This window comes from Macaca fascicularis, chromosome 5, assembly GCF_037993035.2.
Source record: "Macaca fascicularis isolate 582-1 chromosome 5, T2T-MFA8v1.1".
Taxonomy (NCBI): domain Eukaryota; kingdom Metazoa; phylum Chordata; class Mammalia; order Primates; family Cercopithecidae; genus Macaca; species Macaca fascicularis.
Genome location: NC_088379.1, coordinates 40,112,270 through 40,136,250, shown reverse-complemented (window position 1 = coordinate 40,136,250; position 23,981 = coordinate 40,112,270). Strand labels below are relative to the sequence as shown.

The window sequence follows — 23,981 nt, the reverse complement described above, 5'->3', positions numbered from 1 at the left end:
TTAATTCCAAAGTATGACATGGATTAGGATTTTCTTTTTCCTTACCTCCCTTGTTAAAATAGAAAGAAAACAACCATTGGTAATTTCAGATGGTTCCATTCTAAAAAATTTATCAGTAGACAATTGAATTTCCTTTAAGGAGCACAGTGGAAGAACAGGAGGACTAAGCCTGCAGCAGACGGGAACAAGCATTCAGCAGTTAGAATGGCTTCTTTGCCAAGAGAGGAAGAAAGTAAATTGCAGCTACATTTTTTTCTAGTATACTTTACTAATCATTTAAACAGAAATTCCAATCAAGAACACAATTCTGAAGCAGCCTTTCCCTAAATACTATTATAAGTTAAAAACTCTAATATTTTATATTAGTTCATAATTTATTATAAATCCCAGATTCTCCATCTTTAACCAACTATGCCAAGAATAACAAATTTTTAACAAACTAAAAACTGACCTTCCCAAAGTCATTAATATGTTAGTAAGAGGTTTCCATTATCAAAGCAGGTAAACATGTACATTAATCACAAAGTTATCCAAAATTGCCTATATTTCTACCATTTTCAAAATACAAAGGAGAAAACATTTTCTTTTGGTTATGTTTTGCACAATTACAATATAAAAATATAGCCTATCACTTTAATTACATTCTTCTTCCCACTTTTTGAGGATTAATAGATGAGTTATATAGTGTTCAAGAAAGTATATAACAAAGACTGTAAGAAAAATCTCAAATCATGAATAGATTTAAAATGAAATTTTTGGTTTTTATGTTTAATATTGAATTTATCATTTCTTAGTAAGTGGTTCATTCATGAATAATAAATGATTCTATTTCCAGGCTTATATCATTAAAATATATTTAGTAATAAGTCAAAGCAATTAAACACTATTCTATATGAATTAAACTATCAGGAAATCTTTTATTAATCATTGTGTCCTGGCCGGGTGCCGTGGCTCATGCCCGTAATCCCAGCACTTTGGGAGACTGAGGCAGGCAAATCACTTGAGGCCAGGAATTCGAAACCAGCCTGGCCAACATGGTGAAACCCCGTCTCTACTAAAAATGCACAAATTCGGCCAGGTGTGGTGGGTCACACCTGTAATCCCAGCACTTTGGGATGCTGAGGCAGGTGGATGGGTCACCTGAGGTCAGGAGTTCGAGACAAGCCTGGCCAACATGGTGAAACCCTGTCTCTGCTAAAAATGCAAAAATTAGCCAGGTGTGGTGGCAGACGCCTGTAATCCCAGCTACTCAGGAGGCTGAGACAAGAGAATTGCTTGAACCTGGGAGGTTCAAGCCACGATTGCACCATTGCACTCCGGCCTGGGCGACAAGAGCGAAATTCTGGCTCAAAAACACAAAAATTAGCCAGGCGTGGTGGCAGGAGCCTTTAATCTCAGCTACTTGGGAGTCTGAGGCAGGAGAATCATTTGAACCCAGGAGGTGGTGGTTGCAGTTAGCTGAGATCACACCACTGTACTCCAGCCTGGGTGACAGAGAAAGACTCCATCTCAAAATAATAATAATAATAATAGTGTCCATGTGACAGAGCTACAAGCCAAAGAAGACCAAGGACAGCCAGCAACCACCACAAGCTGGGAGAGCGCAGGGGACAGGCCTCTCCAGCACAGGCCCCAGGAGGAATCCACCCGGCTAGCACCTTGCCAATGCCTTGGTTTAGGACTCCCAGCCTCCAGAACTATGAGAGAATAAATGCTTGTTGTTATAAGCCACCAAGTTTGGAGGATTTCTTTCAGCAGCCCAGGAAACTAACACACATGACAAACGGGATTTTGCAGATGTAGGACAGGTCCCACGTTAGTTACCCTGAAGATAGGGATATTATCTGGGTGGATCTGACCTAATCACATGACCTTTGAAATCAGGGTCTAGAGGTCAGACATGGAAGAAGTCAGAGATTCAAAACACAAGATGCTATGACGGCTACTGCAGGTGCACAGATGGGGGAGCCTTTGGACAAGGAATGAAAGTGGCCTCTAGGAGTGGAGAGCAGTCAAGTGACAGCAGCAAGGAGACGAGGACCTCAGTCCTGCAAACACAAGCATGGGTGTGGAAGTACACTGTTCCCAGAGCCTCCAGAGAATTCAGCCTAGCTCATATCCTGAGCAGAAAACCTGGCTGTGCCATACCAGACATATCTGACTTATGTGAGCTAATTAATAGATGTTTTTAGCCACTAAGTTTGAGGTAATTTCTTAAATAGAAAACGAACACACAGTGGTTCACACTAGGCGAGGAAGCAATGCCAGGCTGCAGATGGCAAGCAGTGGAGGAAGGAACAAGAGGATGGAGAAGTGAGCTCGCTACCATGGATAATACTATTAAGGCTGGAAAACCAGCCAGAAGGCTATATTGAGAGGAGGATCCCAAAAGTACACCCACTATCAAGCAACAAGGAATGGCCTGGTGAGAGGGGCACCACAGCACTGAGAGGTTTGGTAGTGGCTTTCCTCTGCAAGCCAGGGCTGACAGTAGGGGATGCAGTGACATAACTGGCTCACTGACAACAATGAAAATAATAGGATCCTGAAACAATAGAGACCAGGTGAGCAAATTAACCATCAGAAGCCAGGCATATGCAGATACTGATGATCATAATGAGTACTAAGACCAGAGAAGCATGTACTCTGGTGCGTGCACACTAAGACCTCTCATGCACTGCTCACATTCCTGCCCTCCACTCTTACTAGGTAACAGAAAATCAAAACACAGAACACAACCTAGACCCCAGGCTCAAAGACTGTTCACTATTAGAAAAGACTAATTCACCACCATGTTAAAATGTCAGATGAGAAATAACATCTGATCATATCATTAAATGCTGCAAAGGCTTTTCATAAAACTAGGCATCCATTAGTGATTTCTTTTTTTCTTTTTTTGAGATGGAGTCTCACTCTGTCGCCCAGGCTGGAGTGCAATGGCATGATCTCGGCTCACTGCAACCTCCACCTCCCGGGTTCAAGCGATTCTCCTGCCTCAGCCTCCCTAGTAGCTGGGATTACAGGCGCCTGACACCACGCCCAGATAATTTTTGTATTTTCAGTAGAGACGGGGTTTCACCATGTTGGCCAGGTTGGTCTTGAACTCCTGACCTCAGGTGATCCGCCCACCTCGGCCTCCCAAAGTGCTGGGATTACAGGCATGAGCCACAGCACCTGGCCCCATTAGTGATTTTGAAAACCTGTTATTGTGCTATTGGCTTAAGTATAGACATATAAATCAATGGATAGAATGAGAATAGAATGAGAGTCCAGAAATAAGCCCACACATCTATGATTAGTGGGTTTTCTATTTTCTTTCTTTTTGTATTAGACCGGCTCTTGCTCTGTCTCCCAGTCACAGCCTTGACTTCCTGAGTAGCTGGGACTACAGGTAGGCACCACCACACCTGGCTGATTTTTTGTGGAGATGGGGTCTCTCTATGTTGCCCAGGCTGGGATTAACTGATTTTCAACAAGGGTGCCAAGACCATTCAATAGGAGAGAATAGTCTTTTCCACAAATGTTGCTGGGAGAACTGGATGGCCACATGCAAAGAAGGAATTTGGACTCCTAACTCATATCATATACAAAAATTAGTTAGTGGTGATTGTTGTACAACTTCATGAATGTATTAATATTTTAAGGCACTGAACTGTACACTCTAAAATGGTGAATTGCATAGTATGTGAATTACATCTCAAAAAGCTTATTAAAATAGGAATAGTTACCTATACTTAATGTATATCTATTACATAATATAAACACACACATCCATGTAGTTGGTATTCAGCTGGTACTTGCTGGTGTGGCTGTATCAGCAGTAAAAATACCAAAATTTCTGGGCTTATTCCTATTTGCTGCCCCAGCTCTCCAAGTGCCCCTCTAGACCATCACATAATAAAAAGGGACAAAGAGGTTACACCTAGCTCACCAAGGGACCTCCAAAACCCTACTTCATCCCTTTAATGGGATATTTTAGGACTTAGAAGTGGCAAGATATAGGAAGGAAATTGTTAACCACTTAATTATGCATCTTTGGATTGTGGGTGGAGTTTCCGTAACAAAAAAATAATAAAATTTGAGAAGAAACCCACTTAAAACTATAGTAGTTATAGCACTGTCATATTAGTATAGAAATAGCCAAAGGTCAGTGGAATAGAATTACAGGTCCACACAGAAGTATACATGGGCTTAAAGCATATTTTTAAAAGATGGCATTTTAAATCAATGGGGAACGGGGGCCAAGGAAATATTATTTGGGGAAAAAGTAAACCTTGATCCATACTTGAGTCTTTTACCAAAATAAAGAGCAGAAAACTCAATTATTTAAATATAAAAAAGATGAAATTATAAAAGTAATATAAGAAAACTGATAAAAGCATTCATAAGCTAGGAATCCACATAACACAAAATGTAGAAACCATAAGGTAAACATTGATCCAATGTCTACACAGAAATTGCTGTAAAGCAACTACTTTTTCTTTTCTTTTTTTTAAATTTGATTTATTTATTTATTTATTTTTGAGACAGAGTCTCACTATGGCATCCAGGCTGGAGTGCAATGATGTGATCTCGGCTCACCACAGCCTTGACCTCTTGAGTTCAAGCAATCTTCCCACCTCAGCCTCCCTAATAACTGGGACTACAGGATTGCACCACCACACCTGGCTAATTTTTGTATTTTTTTTTTTTTGTAGAGATGGGGTTTCACCACATTGCCCAGGCTGGTCTCGAAAACCTGAGCTCAAATGACCACCCACCTCAGCCTCCCAAAGTGCTGGTATTACAGGCGTGAGCCACCATGCTCAACCTATAAAGCAATTTTTTCATTCAAGTTTTTATTTAAAAATAAAAAGATAATCTGAAAAATATCTGTAATTCATATGAAAACAGCAACTCTTCCTAATATATAATAAGACATGTGAAAAGAAGAAAAAGAATAATCCAGTTGAAAACAGTGGGAAAGTACATGAACATGCAATTTATAAATAAACAGTAACAACAATAACAATTTAAAATTATTGAACATTTATTATATGCCAGATACTGCTCATGTGTTAATTTAATATATTCAATCTCCACAAGGATCTAATGATGTAGGTAATATCATTAACTATATTTCACAGCCACCTTTTACAGCCACCTCACCATTCACAATACCCTTCTCCCACTTAACAAAAAAGGTATATTGTCCTGGGATATTAACATCTCCAGGATGCTAACAACGGGACAACTCAAGAAGGTGGCCCCCTTCTCCCATGGCAATGCAAGAGTTTAGGTAAGAAATCTTTAAGAGGGTATCAAACTCAGCAAACCTTCCTTCCTCCCTCCCTCCCTCCCTTCCTTCCTCCCTCCCTTTCTCCCTTCCTCTCCTCCCACACTCACTTCCTCCCTCCCTCCCTTTCCCTTCCTTATTTCTATATATCTATCTTAGAATTCAAATTTAGAAGAAAATCACAAGAGAATATTAATGTTTATTTGAATTAAAGAATAAAGTCAGACTTTCTGACAAGGTAAATTTGGTTTTGACAATGAGAACTAGTTATGTAAAACAGGTAACAAATTTAGCATTTTCCCATAAATCAAATAAGATAAATAAATCTGCAGGTCCAAACATTTAACAGAAATATATTTAAAACACATATGTAACATAATGTTCCAGAAGTAATATATTTTGCAGCTATTTAAACTTATGATGAAAATGTTAGATATTAACTCTAAAATAAAGAACAAGATATATAGTTATTCAAAAATGTTTAGGGGCCAGGTGCGGTGGCTCACACCTGTAATCCCAGCACTTTGGGAGGCTGAGGTAGGTGGGTCACTTGAGGTCAGGAGTTCAAGACCAGCCTGGCCAACATGGTGAAACTTTGTCTCTATTAAAAATACAAAACTTAGCCAGGGGCAGTGCTGCATGCCTGTAATCCCAGCTACTTGGGAGGCTGAGGCAAGAGAATTGCTTAAACCCAGGAGGTGGAGGTTGCAGTGAGCTGAGATTGCACCTGGGCAACAGAGCAAGACTCTGACTAAAAAAAAAAAAAAAAGGTTTAAGGATAATTTGAGCAAAAATGTTTGACAACCACTGCTCTAGAATCCTTACTTTTAACCACTCCACAGTACAATGACCAATCAGTAAACAGGAAGCATGCTCAACCTCAGTAATAGAGAGATGAAAATATAATCAGTAATGAGATCTCATGTTTTCACCCCACAGGTGAGTAAAGATTTTAAGTCTGATGAAGCTCAGCATTTGTGAAGCTGTAGGGAAACAGGCTTATAAGAGTGAATGTTTTGATAGTAATTTGACAATACCAATTAAAACAAAATAAGCACATTCTGTGGTGGTGGAAAAATCTAGAAGGCTATAAATCAAATTGTTAAGAACAATTATATATAAGAGGATGCCATTTGGAAAAAGGCTTCCTTTTTAAGTTAGTACTTCTATAATGTGAAATTTTTACAATAGGGAACCAAAAAAATTACATATTTGCAAATTTTATCATGACAGCCGAAGTCCAAAATGAGCTGAATATTTCTGGGATATTAAAAAGAAATATAAGCAATAGGTAGGTGATGAGATTAAATGACATGTAATATTGCTTTCAACTCTAAATTCTACCACTTTGGGGTACTAAGAAGTGATTCTTAGAGGCTGTCTGGTATAATTCCCTAGGTAATGCATAATTTCTTTTTTTTTTTTTTTTTGAGACAGAGTCTCGTTCTGTTGCCCAGGCTGGAGTGCAGTGGCGCAATCTGAGCTCACTGCAAGCTCCGCCTCCTGGGTTCACACCATTCTCCTGCCTCAGCCTCCCGAGTAGCTGGGACTACAGGTGCCTGCCACCACGCCCGGCTAATTTTTTTTTTTTTTTTTTTTTGTATTTTTAGTAGAAACGGGGTTTCACTGTGTTAGCCAGGATGGTCTCAATCTCCTGACCTTGTGATCCACCCGCCTTGGCCTCCCAAAGTGAGCATAATTTCTTTTGACAGCATCCCCAACAAGTAGTTATAAACATCTTCAATATATACTCTCCAATTTGAGCTCAAATCTCAAACCAATCTTTTATGCTATAGATTAATCATTAATCATGGCTTGCCTGAAATAAAATCAATATTCCTCCATGTTTGCCATATCACATTCTTTTTTTTTTTTTTTAAACAGACAGGGTTTCACCATGTTGCCCAGGCTGCTCTTGAACACCTGAGGTAAAGGTATGTGCCCGCCTCGGCCTCCCAAAGTGCTGAGATTACATGTGTGAGCCACCGCGCCAGGCCAGTTATATCATATTCTTAAAAATATTATTCCTAGCAAATCAAGAGGCACACATTCCACATTCACCAATTTGGTTGCATACCTTCAATAATACCCTTTGCCACTGGATGATGATTTAGCTAATGCTACGTTGAGGAGCTCTCCGAACGCGAGGTTGGCTCTTAGCTACTGAAAGGAGCTACTAATTAAGGAAAGTCAACAAGAAAGAAAATAGAGGTGTGATTAATATGCCCACTTGTGAAATGGGCAAAGGAAAAATATCAAGTTAAAAGGAGGGAGCAGACAATATGCATATTAAGAATTAGAGGAGCCGGGCGTGGTGGCTCACACCTATAATCCCAGCACTTTGGGAGGCCAAGGCAGGTGGATTACCTGAGGTCAGGAGTTTGAGAGCAGCCTGGCCAACATGGTAAAATCCCCATCTCTACTAAAAATACAAAAATTAGTCGGGCGTGGTGGCATGTGCCTGTAATCCCAGCTACTTGGGAGGCTGAGGCAGGAGAATTGCTTGAACCTGGGAGGCGGAAGTTGCAGTGAGCCTGAGGTCAGGAGTTTGAGAGTAGTCTGGCCAACATGGTAAAATCCCCGTCTCTACTAAAAATACAAAAATTAGGCGTGGTGGCACGTGCCTGTAATCCCAGCTACTTGGGAGGCTGAGGCAGGAGAATTGCTTGAACCTGGGAGGCGGAGGTTGCAGTGAGCCAAGATGGTGCCACTGCACTCCAGCCTGGATGACAGAGCAAGATTCCATCTCAAAAAAAAAAAAAGAAAGAAAAAGAAAAAGGCCCTATGGAATCTATGTTAAATTTGTAAGAAGTTAGGTAATTGTATCATACTAAAGTATAATTTTAAAAAGAAAAAGTAGAATGTCTTTATACAACTTAGAATATGATATTTTTCATTTTAAAAAATATTTGTTTGAGTTGTTTAGAAGAATCCTTCCTTTTCTTACCTATAAAGTTGTACTTTATTCCCAAGGTCTTGAAATTCCAGTGCTTTCTTAACAACAGCTTCATTTTCTTCTGGACAAACTGAACATGTGCAGTAAACAACTGCTTGAGCTTTAGTAACTATATTAGAAGAAGATGCAATGACTGTAACAATGCTATTAACAATCCTATACAAATGTGCTATGTTTCCAAACATCTATTTGATACTAATACCACATTGTTCTGATGAGAATAATTTCCCCAGGTGCTTGAATGGTTTCCCTTCAAAGCAAAAGCTTGTCTTAGTAATTTAGTCTGTGGCCAGTAAGTAAAGTCATTCTAACTGGATTGTATGGAAATTGAAAATTCAACAAAAAATGAGGCCAACTTAGTTATAAACACAAAGAAATAAATACTGCAAGTTACCATGAACTTGATACTTCCGCCCATTCTTCTACAATCAATATCGCCTAAATAGTTTAAAGGATTCTAGAAACAGACAGACTTAGAGGTGAATCCCAATTCTGTCACTTACTGCTCTATGAACCTGGACAAATTACTTAAAGTCTTACATTTTTCATCCATAAAATGAGGTAATACTACCACCTGCAATTCACTCATTGATTCATACTTATTGAGTACCTACCACCTGCCAGACAGGCACTGTTATAGGCTTTGGGATACAACACCACAAACAAAAATCCATGCCCCTGTAGAGTTAACTTTCTAGTAGAGGAGAAAGACAGTAAGACAGAGATAAATAGGAAAACTATATAGTACTCTTAGGTGATCAATGCTATGGAGAAAAGCAGAGCAGGGGTGAGGGATAGAGAGTTCCAGGAGAAATAGTGTGAAATAGGGCAGGGAGAGAAAGCATTGTTGAGATGGCAAACTGTGGGTAGACTACAAGGAGATAAGGAACCAGTCACAGAGCTATTTAGAGAAAAGCATTCTAAGGTAAAGGAACAGCCAGTGTAAAGGCCTGAAGTCAACATGGTGCTGGTATGTTCCAGGAAAGTGAAGGGACCAGTTTGATCAGAGCAGAGGGAATGAAGAGAGAGTAGTGAGCCAAAGTCAGAAAGCATAGTCTGAGCCCCAGATAGTACAGGGACTTGTGGGCAACCAGAAGGGCTTAGGTTTTTACTCAGGTTATGATGGGTTTTAACAAGATCACTCCAATTGCTATGTTAAGAATAGAGTGTAGAGGGCAGGGGCAGAGGCTGGTAGAGAAATTAGGAGGTCATTACAGTTGATGGTGGTTTGGACACCGTGGTAGTGGTGGAGGTAGCTGGATATATTCTGGGTATAAGTTGAATGTACCTCATACACTGACAGACTGGCTGTGATATGAAAGAGAAATCATGGATAATGCTAACGTTTTTAGCCTAAGCGAGTGGAAGGCTACAACTATCATTAACTGAAATGGCAGTACTGTGGGAGGAACAGGTGTGGCGGGAGGAAGATCAGGGCTTCCATCTTGGACATACCAGCTTTGAGATGACTATGATTCCCTAAGTGGAGATGTCAAGAGGGCAGCTGGAAATACAAGCTAAGAGTTTCGAGAGGAAGTTTAGACGAAATATAGATTTGGGAGTCACATAGAGGTGTTTAAAACCATGAGACTGGATACAATCACCAAAAGAGTAAATATAGTCAGAGAAAAAAGATCCAAGGCATGGACTGTGGCACACTTCCATGTTAAACAAGGTGTTGAGACAGAGAGAACCCAGTAAGGGAGACGGAGAAGGGGGAGCCAGAGAGAAGGCCTGGAAGGTGGTGCCCTGTAAGACAAGTGATGGAAGTGTGTGAAGGGAGAGAAAGCGACCACTTCTGTCAACTGCCACAGACAGATCAAGGTAGATGAGGGCTGGGAACTGATGCAACAGCATGGGATCACTGGTGATCCTCACAGGACCATTTCAGTTTAGTGGCAGGAGTGAATGTGTGATGGTAATAGCTCAAAAAAGGAGAGAAAAGATTGAGGAAACATTGTTCCCAGGGGAAAGGCAAGATACAGGAATGTTTTACGTAGGCGTAGGACATTCAAATAAGTTAAAATATAGGGAATTTTTCTCAATGAAGGACTATAAATTCTAGAGAGCACAGAGTGAGATGTGGACAAAGGAATATGAAGAGAGTTATGGAGACCAGAGTATAGGAGATGAGGAATGACCTGGAGTCGGGGCCTCTTGAGTTAATTGTCATTAATAGGTATAAAGGATATAAGAAGACATGTTTATTATAATTTGATTTATTCGTTTTTGTTTTTTTTTTTTTTAGAGACGGAGTCTTGCTCTGTTGCCCTGGAGTGCAGTGAGGTGATCATGGCTCACTGCAGCCTCCAAGCCCTGGGCTCAATCGATCCTCCCACTTCAGCCTCCCGAGTAGCCTGCATGCCCCCATGCCTAGATAACTTTTTAAATTTTTTGTAGAGGCAGGGTCTCACTATATTGTCCAGGTTGGTCTCAAACTCCTGGCCTCAAGTGATCCTACCATGTTGGCCTCCCAAAGCACTGGGATTTCAGACATGAGCCACTACACCCAGCCCATTTATTTATTTATTTATTTATTTATTTGGAGACAGAGTCTCACTCTGTCACCCAGGCTGGAGTGCAGTGGCGCAATCTCAGCTCACTATAACAAGTGATTCTCGTATCTCAGCCTCCCAAGTAGCTGGGACTACAGGCATGCGCCAACAAGCCCGGCTAATTTTTGTATTTTTAGTAGAGATGGGGTTTTACCATGTTGTCCAGGCTAGCCTCAAGTGATCCGCCAGGCTTGGCCTCCCAAAGTACTGGGATTACAGGCATTAGCCACCCTCCTGGCCCGCACTTATGATTTTAGAGAGTAGTGGCAAGGCTGTGAGTCTTAGAGGGCAAGGGAATTAGGGGTGCCCGGGCCCCATTGTTGCTCTCGTCAAAGACAGCATGCAAGCTAAGGAAGAAGGTTTGGTAATTATTAAATAAAAGAGTACATATAAAGTAAGTAGCAGGTGCCTGGCACATAATAAGTAAGCAATAAGTGCTCAAATATTTAAAAATCATTTTCACAACTAATGAGGACTCAGCACAGTTAGTTTTGGTTTTTTTAAATACTTGTTTTTACTCTAATTCCATGACAGATTACATAATTATCGTTTATGTGGTTGATTTCAAATGGGGCTTTTAGTGAGTTCTATCAAAATTTGGAGTCAAACCCCTGATTACATACTTAACTACCTAACATAGCATTCTCTTAAGGGAAAATTAAATACAACTTGTTTTGACTTACAGTATGTCTTCTAGTAATATAAACTGTCATAATCTCAAGAGTTGCCAAATTTTATGTTTATCTGGCATCATAAAAGAGCTTATGTCATTAAAATCCCTTTGCTTTTCAGATTCTTTCTGAAGCTTTTTTAAGCTTTAACTATCTAATTAAAATTTAATTAAAAAGGATCAGCTTATTATTTACCAAATTCCTGATCTTCTAATCAACTTATTTCCCATATCATATTCATATCATGTTCAAATGAATATTTATTAGCAATATAAACTAAAAGAAAAGGCCTCCTCTGTGCTTTCTATTTACTTATTTATTTTTTGCTTTCACTCCTGGCAAGCTGTGACCTCTGTGACTTCTATAGGCCTTATTTCTACCTCATGTATGTTTATGTATTTATTTACTGAATGATCTATACCCATAGATCTATACCCATAATATAGATGGGTCTATGCACACATCCATTTATCTTTAAGCCTTTGCAGGTCAGGATTTGCTAACACTGATACACCTTACATACAGCTTAATGCCTGACCCAAAGTGGGCACTTTATAAATATATATGGAATTAACAAAAGCTTATTAATTTCTCAGAGACATCTAGATTTCTGTGTGCATATGTCGAAAAGCAGTGGTACTCAAAATCTAAATAAAGTTATTAAAGCAATGATATAAATCACTCAAAGTGCCGCCTTGTTACTCAAACTTCAAATCAAGAGGTCTAGGCTTTCTCTGCGATTTCACCTCTCTGTTCTCTACTTAGCACTAAGAGAAATAAGAGTTTGGCTAAAATTTGGACTGTAGAAGAGTTGTTAGGGGTAGGCACAATGACAACAGAAAAATTATATCAAGTAAGAAATCCAAGAGAAGAAACAGGAAAGCTGAAACTACAATTATAAATATACATAATTATTTCACTTCGGCATTACAAAATTAGTAAATTATGCTTGCTAACCTGTTTAAAATTACAGTAAAGCATGTATTCTAGAAACTGAGATTAAATTGGTAAAGATAAATATTTTGTTATTTGAAGGCAGTAAGATTCTGGAAAATGTGCTCATGGCTCACACTTCATTGCTTGATTATAATAGATCATGAAAGACTAATATTTCTAAAATGTACACCGTATTTTAACAAGATGGTGCCTGTGACAAACTTACATTTCATTGCATGTGTTAGCTGTTCGTACTGCTGTTGAGCAAGAATGTGAAGTTTGTCCACTGATATGCCTCCTTGAGAGTGATCTTTAAGGAATTCTGTATCTGAATTTTAAAAAGAAATGCTTTTAAATATAGCACCATTAAAAACTTTTTACATATTGTTAGCATCACATAATTTTTCAATCATTTTGCCTACCAATAAAAGTGTTTCATGGAAAATATCTATTACAACTAAATAGACATTGAAATGTTGACTTAAAAATTAGAACAATAAAGTTAATTCTGTTTCATTTTAATATTGCTTTTCAAAAATATTGAAAATATTTAATATTGTTTTTCTGCAAGTTGCTATGAGATAGTCATCCAAGTAGTCATATAAGTCATTTAGACACAGAGAAAATGCAGTCAGTTCTCGAGACTAACACTGGAAAGAGAAAATAAGATTTATTTTCCAAAATAAAAGCAAATGGGCTATAGTCAGATCTGAGAACATACAAGGATATAGTTTATTTTTTTTTTTTTATTTTTTTTTATTTTTTTTGAGACGGAGTCTCGCTCTGTCACCCAGGCTGGAGTGCAGTGGCCGGATCTCAGCTCACTGCAAGCTCCGCCTCCCGGGTTCACGCCATTCTCCTGCCTCAGCCTCCCGAGTAGCTGGGACTACAGGCGCCTGCCACCTCGCCCGGCTAAGTTTTTGTATTTTTAGTAGAGACGGGGTTTCACTGTGTTACCCAGGATGGTCTCGATCTCCTGACCTCGTGATCCGCCCGTCTCGGCCTCCCAAAGTGCTGGGATTACAGGCTTGAGCCACCGCGCCCGGCCTAGGATATAGTTTAAAATACTAACTTTCCAAAAGAAACCTTGGAAGAAAAAATTCAGAAAAGCAAATGTTATGTCTTCATAACAGATTAAGAAATAATGTCTTACATTTTTTAATTTTTAAAAAATAATTTAAATATATGTATTGATATTAATGAAGACATACTGAATGCAATGCTACTACTTTATGTAGATTATTTTAATGACCACTTGAAGAATTACTATCCCTTTTAACATTAAGATAATTGTTTAAACATACATTAAACAACTTGTCTAAGGTTATATAGCTACTAAGTGGACAGCCAGGATTCTAACTCAGAAATCTAACCAGAGGGCCCAAATTTCTAAACTCTGTATTATACTACCTCTCTAGAACTCGCTAGAGTATGACAGCCAATTATTTATACCATGCATGTGGCTATTGCCCATACCAATAATATCACTAAAGGTTAATTAAACTCCATTTCTTCCCAATTTTTTAGTTTTACATTTCATGAGGGGTTTTTTGTTTTTTGTTATCGTTGTTGTTGCTATTTTTTTGAGACAGGATCTCACTCTGTCATCCAGGCTGGAGTGCAGTGGCACAGTCTCGGTTCACTGCAACCTCTGCCTCAAGCAATTCTCATGCCTCAGCCTCCTGAATAGCTGGGACTACAGGTGCACACCATGATGCCCAGCTAATTTTTGTATTTTTAGTAGAGACAGGGTTTCATCATGTTGGTCAGGTTGGTCTCGAACTCCTGGCCTCAACTGATCTATCCACCTCAGCCTCCCAAAGTGGTGGGATTACAGGTGTGAGCCACTGTGCCTAGCCTACATTTCACATTTTTTTTTCTCTATTCTAAAATTCTCCATTACTTGTTAAAGGACTATTACAAATTATTATACTCTAAAGCCATATCATCTACTTCTTTAATTCTATCTTAAAATAATTTCAAGTCTTTTTAGCAAGGACCAACTTCATATATTCCTCATATATTCCTCAATGGTTCTAATATTTTTCAATGTTAATGTTTTTAAAACTAATTCCTTGTATCTAAGTTTAATAAAATAATCTTTTGGATTCACCTCCACTGTTTCTGACTAATGTTCCACGTTCCCACCACAGCCACTAGGTCAGCAACTCCTTATTTGCTCTGGCTTTTAGCTCCTCAGAGTACAGGTTCCTTCAAAAGCCCACTTGCTTCAGGATGTGACCACTTCTTAGCTTATCCTATCATCTCCTCATCAAGGCTTTCAAAACATTACCAGTACCTAGGAAATGTTTTCCTTTCCCCCCTTTCCTTATTTGTAATTTCCTTCAGGCTTTTCTCCCCTAGCCTTTATTTTTAATCTGTGGTTTATTTTTTTCTGGATTTCCACCTCAAAATGGCCCAGGATAAGGCCAGAGTCTCACAGTTTTGAGCTCTAGTTGCTATGCCTATTATAGCTGCTATTTATTCCCCCTTTTTTCCTTCCCCCTTTTCTTTTAGTGTCTACTAATTGTTCTTTGATTATTTCTTAAAGTTCATCTAGAAATTTTCTCAGCCTACCTACCATTCTACCATCTGAATTGGTTATTCTTCTGTTTAAGTCTCTCCGGAAAGAAATTTTCTATAGCAAGTCAAAATTCCATGTGGTACAGTGTAAACCCAGTTAAAGACAGTGTCTTTTAGTGGAAAGAAAATGTGCTAACAGACCTGAATTTGAATCCCAGCTTCCCTACTTACTAGCTCCGTGATCATAAGCAACTTGTTTAATTTTTCTGAGTCTTGGTTTTTTTCCTCTACAATTATAAGAACACTATCCTCAAAAAGTTATTGTGAATACTAAGTGACAGTATGTGAACACTACCTAGAATATTGCCTGGGACATTGTTGTGTTTAATAAATATTAGCTCCTTTCCCTCCATTTCTTTTCCTCCTCTTTCTGTCCTTGCTAGAAATAGAAAACAGTTACTATATTCTGTACGTTGATGGAATGTCTTCTGTTTCTAATATTCTAACTAACCTTATCTATGCCTTTCAATATAAGCAAGGGATAAGAATAAGTTTCATTTAATTTGGAGCAATATAATGTGATTAAGAGAGTCATTAAAAGTGCCAGTCTCAGAGTCAGACTGGTTATATTTGAATCCAAGCTCTGCCACTTACTAGCCCCATTATCCTAGGAGACTTCATTAACTTCTCTGAGCCTGGGATGCCTCATTTGTAAAATAGAAGTTAACAAGTTACTACTTCACAGAATTCTTGTGAAGACTTACTGAAATAATCCAAGAAAAGTGCCACACCCAGGGCCTTACATCTAAGTTCTCAGTAAATGTTAATGCTAAATAATAATTATTTTAAATGTATTTAAAAGCCAATAAAATTAAATGTAAATGCTCCTATAATTAGTCTGAGATATTCATTTCATAAAGCATACATCCTAGAGATTAAGACACCTTTGAGTTTGAAATAATCTGTTTATGATTTAATTAGGATCATGTTTAGAACATAGGGGCTCTAGAGTCAAACAAATCTAAATTTGAATCCTAGCTCTTCTCTAGTTCCTTGACCTGAGAAAAATGAATCAATCTTTGAGTCTCAGTATTTTCATCTATAGAGTGCTGGTAAATTTTAACACTCACATCAAGAGCTCTGGTATATTCAGAATAACATACTGGCCAGGATCTTTTCTGATTGCCTACATTATTCCAATTATTAAATATTTTTAATATCACCCTGGTCTATTAGATTGGTATAAGGATTAAATGAGATAACAGAGGTAAAGGACTTTACACATATTAAGTACTTTATATATGGTTGCTATTATTTATCAGATGTATTTGATATGCTATTTTAATGATTTTAAATAATTTTATATTTTAAACTGTCAACTAATTTCAATAATTTAGAAATTAAAACAAGTACCTTCATGTTCATTTAAAATAAATTCTACTGGATTACTAACACCCAGTCCTGAACAACGAGGTAACAGCAAAATCACTTTAACTTTCTGTAACCTGTGATCCTTTGATTCAATGTTAATAAATGTCTCACGAAGTATTTCAATATCTGGGGAAAAAACACAGAAAAATTAATGTAAAATATTAATGAAAAATCTTAATGTAGTATGCGACTATATCTATTTATTGTACATTTTTAAATCCTCAACCTCACAAAAATTCATTTTGATGTAGTTAGAAAATAGAGCTATTCTTCTCTGATACCTACCCAAAGTTAATACAGGAATCCTATTAATAGAATGCTTTCTCCTTCACCTGAAATGATGTTGAAATTTAAAATTAAATTTCTCATTCTGAACTGCAGGATATATAGTAGGTGAGAAATGGACTTCAGAGGCAGAAAAATTCAGGTTGACTCCCAGCTTCACTCTTTACTAGCTGTGCATTTTAATATCCCTGAGCCTCCATTTCCTTCTTCATAAAATGAGATGGCTACCTCATATAACTGTGGTGAAGACTAAGATAAAGTAGTTAAGCTTAGCATGGTGTCTATTACATAGCAAGGGCTCAATATTGGTTATTTCCCTCTCCCATTCTTTATCCCCTTTTATGTTCTACTCTCCAGGAAAAAAAAAAAAAAAAAAGGTAGGGGAGGGTTATCAGAAGCACTTATAAGTTGCCAGTCCAAGGTACAGAATCCATACAAACTGGTGTAAAACATCAATCAGAACTTTAGGGATCCTGTGACTTAGCCTAAGAGTCTGCCTTCCCTTGCATTATAGTCATCTGTGCCCCTATTTTACAGCCAACCCTCCACTTTTGCAGTGCCTATCACACCCCTCACCTGCTGAAGAATCACTCTTGATATGTCCCCACCTGCTGCCTTTCTCTTGCCTCATCAATTTTTCCCTCTTCCTATTCTCCGTGTCTTTTAAAATTGTTTTTTCTTTCAATAGAGTCGTCCTTTTCTTCTTGCCCCCTGCCACTATTTTAAACATTTTATTAGAAAACTTCAAACATCTGCAATTTGGCATAATAATATAATAAATTCTCAAGTGCCCATCACAGAGTTTCAACAGTGAACCATTCATGGTTAATCTTGTTTCATCTGTACAATGCAGCCCCTCCCACCCAGCCCCCTATTATTTTGAATCTATAAATAGTTCCACATATATCTCTAAGAGGATAAAATCTTCTTTTAAAATGTAACCGCACCAAAAAAGTTAAAAATAATTCCTTATTATCATCAAATATCTAATCTGGCTCGCATTTCCCAATAGTTTCACACATGTCAAAAGTTTTTTGTTTGAATCAGGATCTAAATAAGGTACATACATGGCAATTGATCAGTCTTACTTTAAATTTCTTTTCAGCTACAGGTTCTCCCTCCATTTTTTCTTAACATTTATTTCTTACTGAAACTTCATTATTTGCCCTGCCAGGGTTTCCCACTGTCTGGATTTTGCTAACTGTTTTCCTAGAATGCAGCTTAACATGTTCCTATTTTCTGTACTTCCTGTAAATTAGTAAGTGAATCCTTAGAAGACCAATATTTTTTCCTTTGGGGGACGGAAAGGGGCAAAACTACTTATAGATGGCATGATATTCCTCCACTCAGTTGCCTTTGTGGTACCACCAAAGGGGTTGCAAAACACTCACATTCTAATTCTAAAACGCCTTTTTCCTTTATTAGCTGGAATACTTCTAAAAGGAGAAATTTCCTCTCTTCTACTGCTTGGCTCCCCAGTAGTTCCTATTCTCTCTTGTTAAGTAGGTAAAAACTGCTCAACTATTTGAAAACTCTAATGTGTACAGATGTAAGAACTGAAGAGAGCAGCCACTATTCCCACCCTCAGCCCCAAGACTGAGAGAAAAGTGAACAAGGAACTTAGAAACTCAGCGGAGCACCTCCCTGCCCCCAACCCTACACTCAACACAGACCAGGCTGAGATTCGGGTCTCTGAGAAGAGGGCATGATACCAAAGGAAGATGCTGTCGTAAACACTGCCAGGATTCTACACAGCCACCACAGGGATAAACAAGCATTGGAAGAAGAAAAGTCCTTTCTTCTTCCTCTTTCAGTCTTACAAAGTCTCTCCGGCACCCTCTAATGACAGAGGCAGTTGGCAATGGAGAAAGGGAGAATCAGAGCACAGTCCCAGCATCGCAAGACAGGACAAAGTGTGGGTTTAGAGCTGAGAGGCAATAATAAGAACTGGCCCAGTTTCTGAACCTGCTTTCTCTTGATTCTTCTTCTAATTCTCTGTGGCTCCTCTGCTGGTTCCCTCTTATTCAGCTTCCTAACCTCTAGGTATTGGAGTGTCCAGAAATCAGCTTTTAGATTTCTTTACTACCTAAACTTACTTCTTTAGTGATCGTGACATTCAATATTATGTAAATGCTTACAAATCCCAAATGTGTGTCTCTAACACAGACTTCTCCCCTGAACTCCAAAAGAGTGTACCCAAATACCTGCCTGACATTTTCACTTAATGTCTAACAGGCATCTTAAACCTAATATAACTAAAACCTAACTGTACCACAGTCTTTCCCATCTCAGGAAAGGGCAACCTCGGCCGGGCACGATGGCTCACACCTGTAATCCTAGCACTTTGGGAGGCCGAGGCGGGCGGATCACGAGATCTTGAGTTCGAGACCAGCCTGACCAACATGGTGAAACCCCGTCTCTACTAAAAATACAAAAATTAGCCGGGTGTGACGGCATGCCTCTGTAATCCCAGCTACTCAGGAGGGTGAGGCAGGAGAATTGCTTGAACCTGGGAGGCGCAGGTTGCAGTAAGCCGAGATCGCGCCACTGCACTCCAGTCTGGGCGACAGAGCGAGACACCGTCTCAAAAAAATAAATAAAAGGAAAGGGCAAGCTCATCGAGATTATAAAATGAACTGGGAAGTAGTTTCTCCTTCCATTCTCTGAAAGAGTATTATTTCTTCCTTAAATTATTTGCAGAATTCTGTGACAATACCATATAGGAATAAAATTTTAAAAAACTTTTTGTCTTGTGGGAAGATTTTCAGTTATGAATTCAATAGATATTAATAGCCATTAATCTTAAGATCTTAATAGCCAGATCCAAGAGTATCCAGATTTTCCAAAACTATTTCTCACTTTTGGCAAGTTGTCTATCCAGGAATCCATATCAGTTAAATGTTCAAGTTTATTGGCATAAAATTGCTCATAGTATCTTTTTATTGTATTTTTAAATGTATCTAGGATCTGCAGTGATATTATTGATAACTGAATTGTTTTATGTTCTTTTTCTTGATGAATCAATTCTATTTTCTTTTAAAAAGTCACTTTTTGGTTTTGTTGAGAGAGATGCTGTTTGTTTTCTATAACATTAATTTCTGCCATCTTTATTATAGTCTTCCATCAGGTTTATTTGATGCTGTTTTTCTAACTTTCTTATCATGCATGTAAGCATCATCAATCTTTACTATTTCTTCTCTAATGGTAGTATTTTAGGCTACAACATTCCCCCTTAGTTGCATTCTACATGTTAACATGTATTTTTACAATCATTAAGTTCAAAATATTCCCTAATTCCCACTGTGATTTCTTTTATGACTGATAAATTATTTTGAAGTATGTCATTTTAATTCCAAAGTGTGGCGGGGTGTGGTGGCTCATGCCTGTAATCCCAGCAGTTTGGGAGGCTGAGGTGGGTGGATCACCTGAGGTCAGGAGTTCGAAATAAGCCTGGCCAACATGGTGAAACCCCATCTCTACTAAAAATACAAAAAATTAGCTGAGCGTGGTGGCACGCACCTGTAATCTCAGTTACTTGGGAGGCTGAGGCAGAAGAATCACTTGAACCTGGGAGGCGGAGGTTGCAGTTAGCCAAGATCCCGCCATTGCACTCCAGCCTGGGCAACAAGAGTGAAACTCCATCTCAAAATAAAAGAATCCAAAATGTCATGGGATTTCCTTCTTTTTTTTTTTTTTTTAATCGATTTCTGGCTTGATTCCACTGTGGCTGAAAAACATATTATGGGCTAGGTGTGGTGGCTCATGCCTGTGATCCCAGCACTTTGGGAAGCTGAGGCAGGAGGGACGCTTGAGGCCGGTAGTTTGAGACCAGCCTGGGCAACATAATGAGACCTTGTCCCTACCCAGAGAAAAAAAAAAAAAAAAACGCTGAGAGTGGTGGCATGTGCCTACAATAGCAGCTACTTGGGATGCTGAAGTGGGAGGACTGCTTGCACCTAGGAGATGAAGCTGCAGTGAGGCAGGATCACACCACTGCACTACAGCCTGGGTGACGGTGAGAACCAGTCTCTAAAACAACAACAACTTTGTATGATTTCAGTCCTTTAAAAGTCACTGAAACTTGCTTCCTGGCCCAGTATGTAGTAATTTTTGCTATTTATGTGTGCTGTGCAGTTGCTAGGTACAGAGTTCTACATATGTTAGTTTGGTTAACTTGCTGATCATGTTGTTTCCATCTTCTATATAGTTCCTTATCTTACTAATTTGTTTTCAATTTGAGAGAGGTCTGTTAAAATCTCCCACTAAGATAAATTGATAAATTGTCTAGTTTTTGGTTCTGATTGATTTTCTTAAGGTTTAAGTATACAATTCAGGGGTTCTTCTGAGTATATTCACCAAGCTGTGTAACCGTCACTATTATCAAATTCCACAACACTTTCTTCACTCCCAAAAGAAACCCTATACTCATTGGTAGTCATTCTGCATTCACCGTTTCTCCCAGCCCATCACATTTGCTCATCTATTCTGTTTCCATGGATTTGCCTATTTGGGATATTGTCCTCTTCCCCTCATTTATGTAATCACAAATGAGGACTTTTTTGTTTGGCTTTCTTACTTAGCATCATGTTTTAAGATTCATCCATCTTGCCCCATTAGGATTTCATTCTTTTTTATGGCCAAATACTCTTCCATTGTATGGATACACCACATTTTTAAATCCACTCATCATTTGATGGACATTTGGGGCTATTTCCACCTTTTAGCTATTATGAATAACACTGCTATGAACTTTCATATACAAGCTTTTGTGTCAATATATGTTTTCAGTTCTCTTGAGTATGGACCTAAAGGTGGAATTCTTAAGTTATATAGTAACTCTATGTTTAACTTACTGGAAAACTGCCAAACTGTTTTCCAAAGTAGCTGCACCATTTTATGTTCCCATCAGCAAGTTTTCCATATTGTTGCTTACACGTTGTTTTCCTTTTTTTTTTTTTTTTTTTTTAACTATAGCCATACTAGTGGGTTTGAAGTGGTATTTCATTATGGTTTTGATTTGCAGTTCCCTAATGATTAATGACTTTGAGCATCTTTTCACATGAGCTTACTGGTCATTTGTAGATCTTCACTGGATAAATATCTATTCAGATCTTTTACCCTTTCTAAGTTGGGCTACTTGTCTTTTTATTGTTGAGTTGTTTATATATTCTGGATACAAGTCCCTTTGCAGACAGATGATTTGCAAATAACTTCTCCCATTCTGTGAGTTATCTCTTTTTTTTTTTTAAATGGATTCTTGCTTTGTTGCCTAGGCTGGAGTGCAGTGGCGCAATCTTGGCTCACTGCAACCTCCACCTCCTGGGTCCAAGTTATTCTCCTGTCTCAGTCTCCTGAGGAGCTGGGATTATAAGTGTGCACCACCATCCTGGCTAATTTTTGTAATTTTAGTGGAGACAGGGTTTCGTCATGTTGGCCAGGCTGGTCTTGAACTCCTGACCTCAGGTGATCCACCTGCCTCAGCCTCCCAAAGTGCTGAGATTACTTGCCTCAGCCTCCCAAAGTGCTGAGATTACAGGCATGAGCCACCGTGCCCAGTCAGTCTTTTCAGTTTTTTGATAGTGACTTTGAAGCACGAAAGTTCTTAATTTTAATGAAGTCCAATTTATCTGTTTTTTTTTTTCTTGTTGTTTGTGCTTTTGGTGTCATAAACAACCACTGCTAATTCCAAGCTCATGAAAACTTACCTGTGTTTTTTTATAAGAGTTTTAGCTCTAACACTTATATTTTTGATCCATTTTGGATTAATTTTTATATATGATTTGAGATATGCATCCAATTTTATTCTTTTCTAAGTGCCTATCCAGTTGTCCCAGCACCATTTGTTGAAAAGACTATTCATTTCCCATTGCATGGTCTTGGCAACCTTGTTGCAAGTCAACTGACCATAAATGTAAGGGTTTATTTCTGAACTTTCAATTTTGTTCCACTGATCCATACATTTATCGTTATATTAGCATCACACTTCTTGATTACTGTAGCTGTGTAGTAAGCTTTTAAATCAGGAAATGTGAATTCTATAAACTTTGTTCTTTTTCACAACTCATTTAGCTATTCTGGGTTCCTTAAATTTCCATGTGAATTTTAGGAACAGTGTGTCAATTTCTGCAAAAAGCTCAGCTGAGCTTTTTATAAGAACTGCGATGAATCTGTAGATCAATTTAGGGAGCACTGCCACATCAAGTGTTCCGATCCTTAAACATGGAATATTTTCCATTTGTTTATGTCTTCCTTAATTATTTTTTATTTTTTTAGCGACAGGGTCTCACTCTGTTGCCCAGGCTGGAGTGCAGTGGCATGAACCAGCTCACTGCAGCTTTGAACTCCTGGGCTAAAGTGATCCTTCCACCTCAGCCTCCCAAGTAGCTTGGACTACAGGCATGTGCCACCATGGCTGGTTAATTTTTAAATTTTTGGTAGAGATGGGATCTTGCTACGTTGCCAGATTGGTCTCAAACTCCCAGCCTCAAGTGAGCCTCCGACCTTAGCCCCTCCCAAAGTGATGAGATTACAGATGTGAGCCACTGCACCCGGCCCTAATTTCCCCTTTTTTTTTTTTTTTTTTTTTTTTTTTTTTTTTGAGACAGGGTGGAGTGCAGCGGTGCAATCTCAGCTCACTGCAACCTCTACTTCCCAAGTTCAAGAGATTCTCCAGCCTCAGCCTCCCTCGTAGCTGGGACTACAGGCATGAGCCACCACACCTGGCTAATTTCTTTTTCTATTTTTTCTGGAGACGGGGTTTTGCCATATTGCCCAGGCTGGTCTCGAACTCTTGAGCTCAAAGTGATCTACCCACCTTGGCCTCCCGCACAAGCCACAGCATCCAGTCTCCTAATTTGTTTAAATGATATTTTGTAGTTTTCATCGTACAAGTCTTGAACTTCTTGTATTAAATTTATTGCTAAGAATTTTATTCTTTTTGATGTTATAAAAAGGATTGTTTTCTTTAATTTTTTATATTATTCATTGTTGGTGGATAGAAATACAATAGATTTTTATATATTCATTTTGTATCCTGCAACCTTACTATATACTAATTTGTTAGTTCTAATAGTGTATTCATTGATTCCTTTGGACTTTTTGTATACAGAGAGTGTTCACTTGTTCTGGACAATTTTACTCTCTATATATTTTAGGACTATGTTATTCATACATATATCTTTAGTACTGTCATATTTTCCTGATGAATTAAACCTTTCATACTTATAAATATCTCTCTTCATTGTTAGCAGTGTTTCTTGACTTGAATCTATTTGTCTGCAGCTCTTTTTATTAGCATATGCACTGCATATCTTTTTCTGTTCTTTGAAGTTTTTTGTATCATTTAAGAG

At 38.4% G+C, this 23,981-nt stretch overlaps 1 protein-coding gene across 4 annotated transcripts in view; it reads right to left on the bottom strand.

Annotated features, from left to right (window-relative positions):
* The window catches only part of NSUN7 (NOP2/Sun RNA methyltransferase family member 7), a 54,757-nt gene that overhangs the window by 2,843 nt on the left and 27,933 nt on the right, over positions 1 to 23,981 (bottom strand). For 3 of the 4 annotated variants that reach the window (XM_074039665.1, XM_045392288.3, XM_074039666.1), the window contains 4 exons: positions 16,330 to 16,473; positions 12,620 to 12,721; positions 8,223 to 8,340; positions 46 to 169 (listed from right to left, as the gene is read on the bottom strand). In XM_074039665.1, the coding sequence (XP_073895766.1) occupies positions 46 to 169; positions 8,223 to 8,340; positions 12,620 to 12,721; positions 16,330 to 16,473 (488 nt within the window). The remainder of the gene's footprint in view (positions 1 to 45; positions 170 to 8,222; positions 8,341 to 12,619; positions 12,722 to 16,329; positions 16,474 to 23,981) is intronic. The other variant, XM_065544926.2, reaches the window with a different exon arrangement.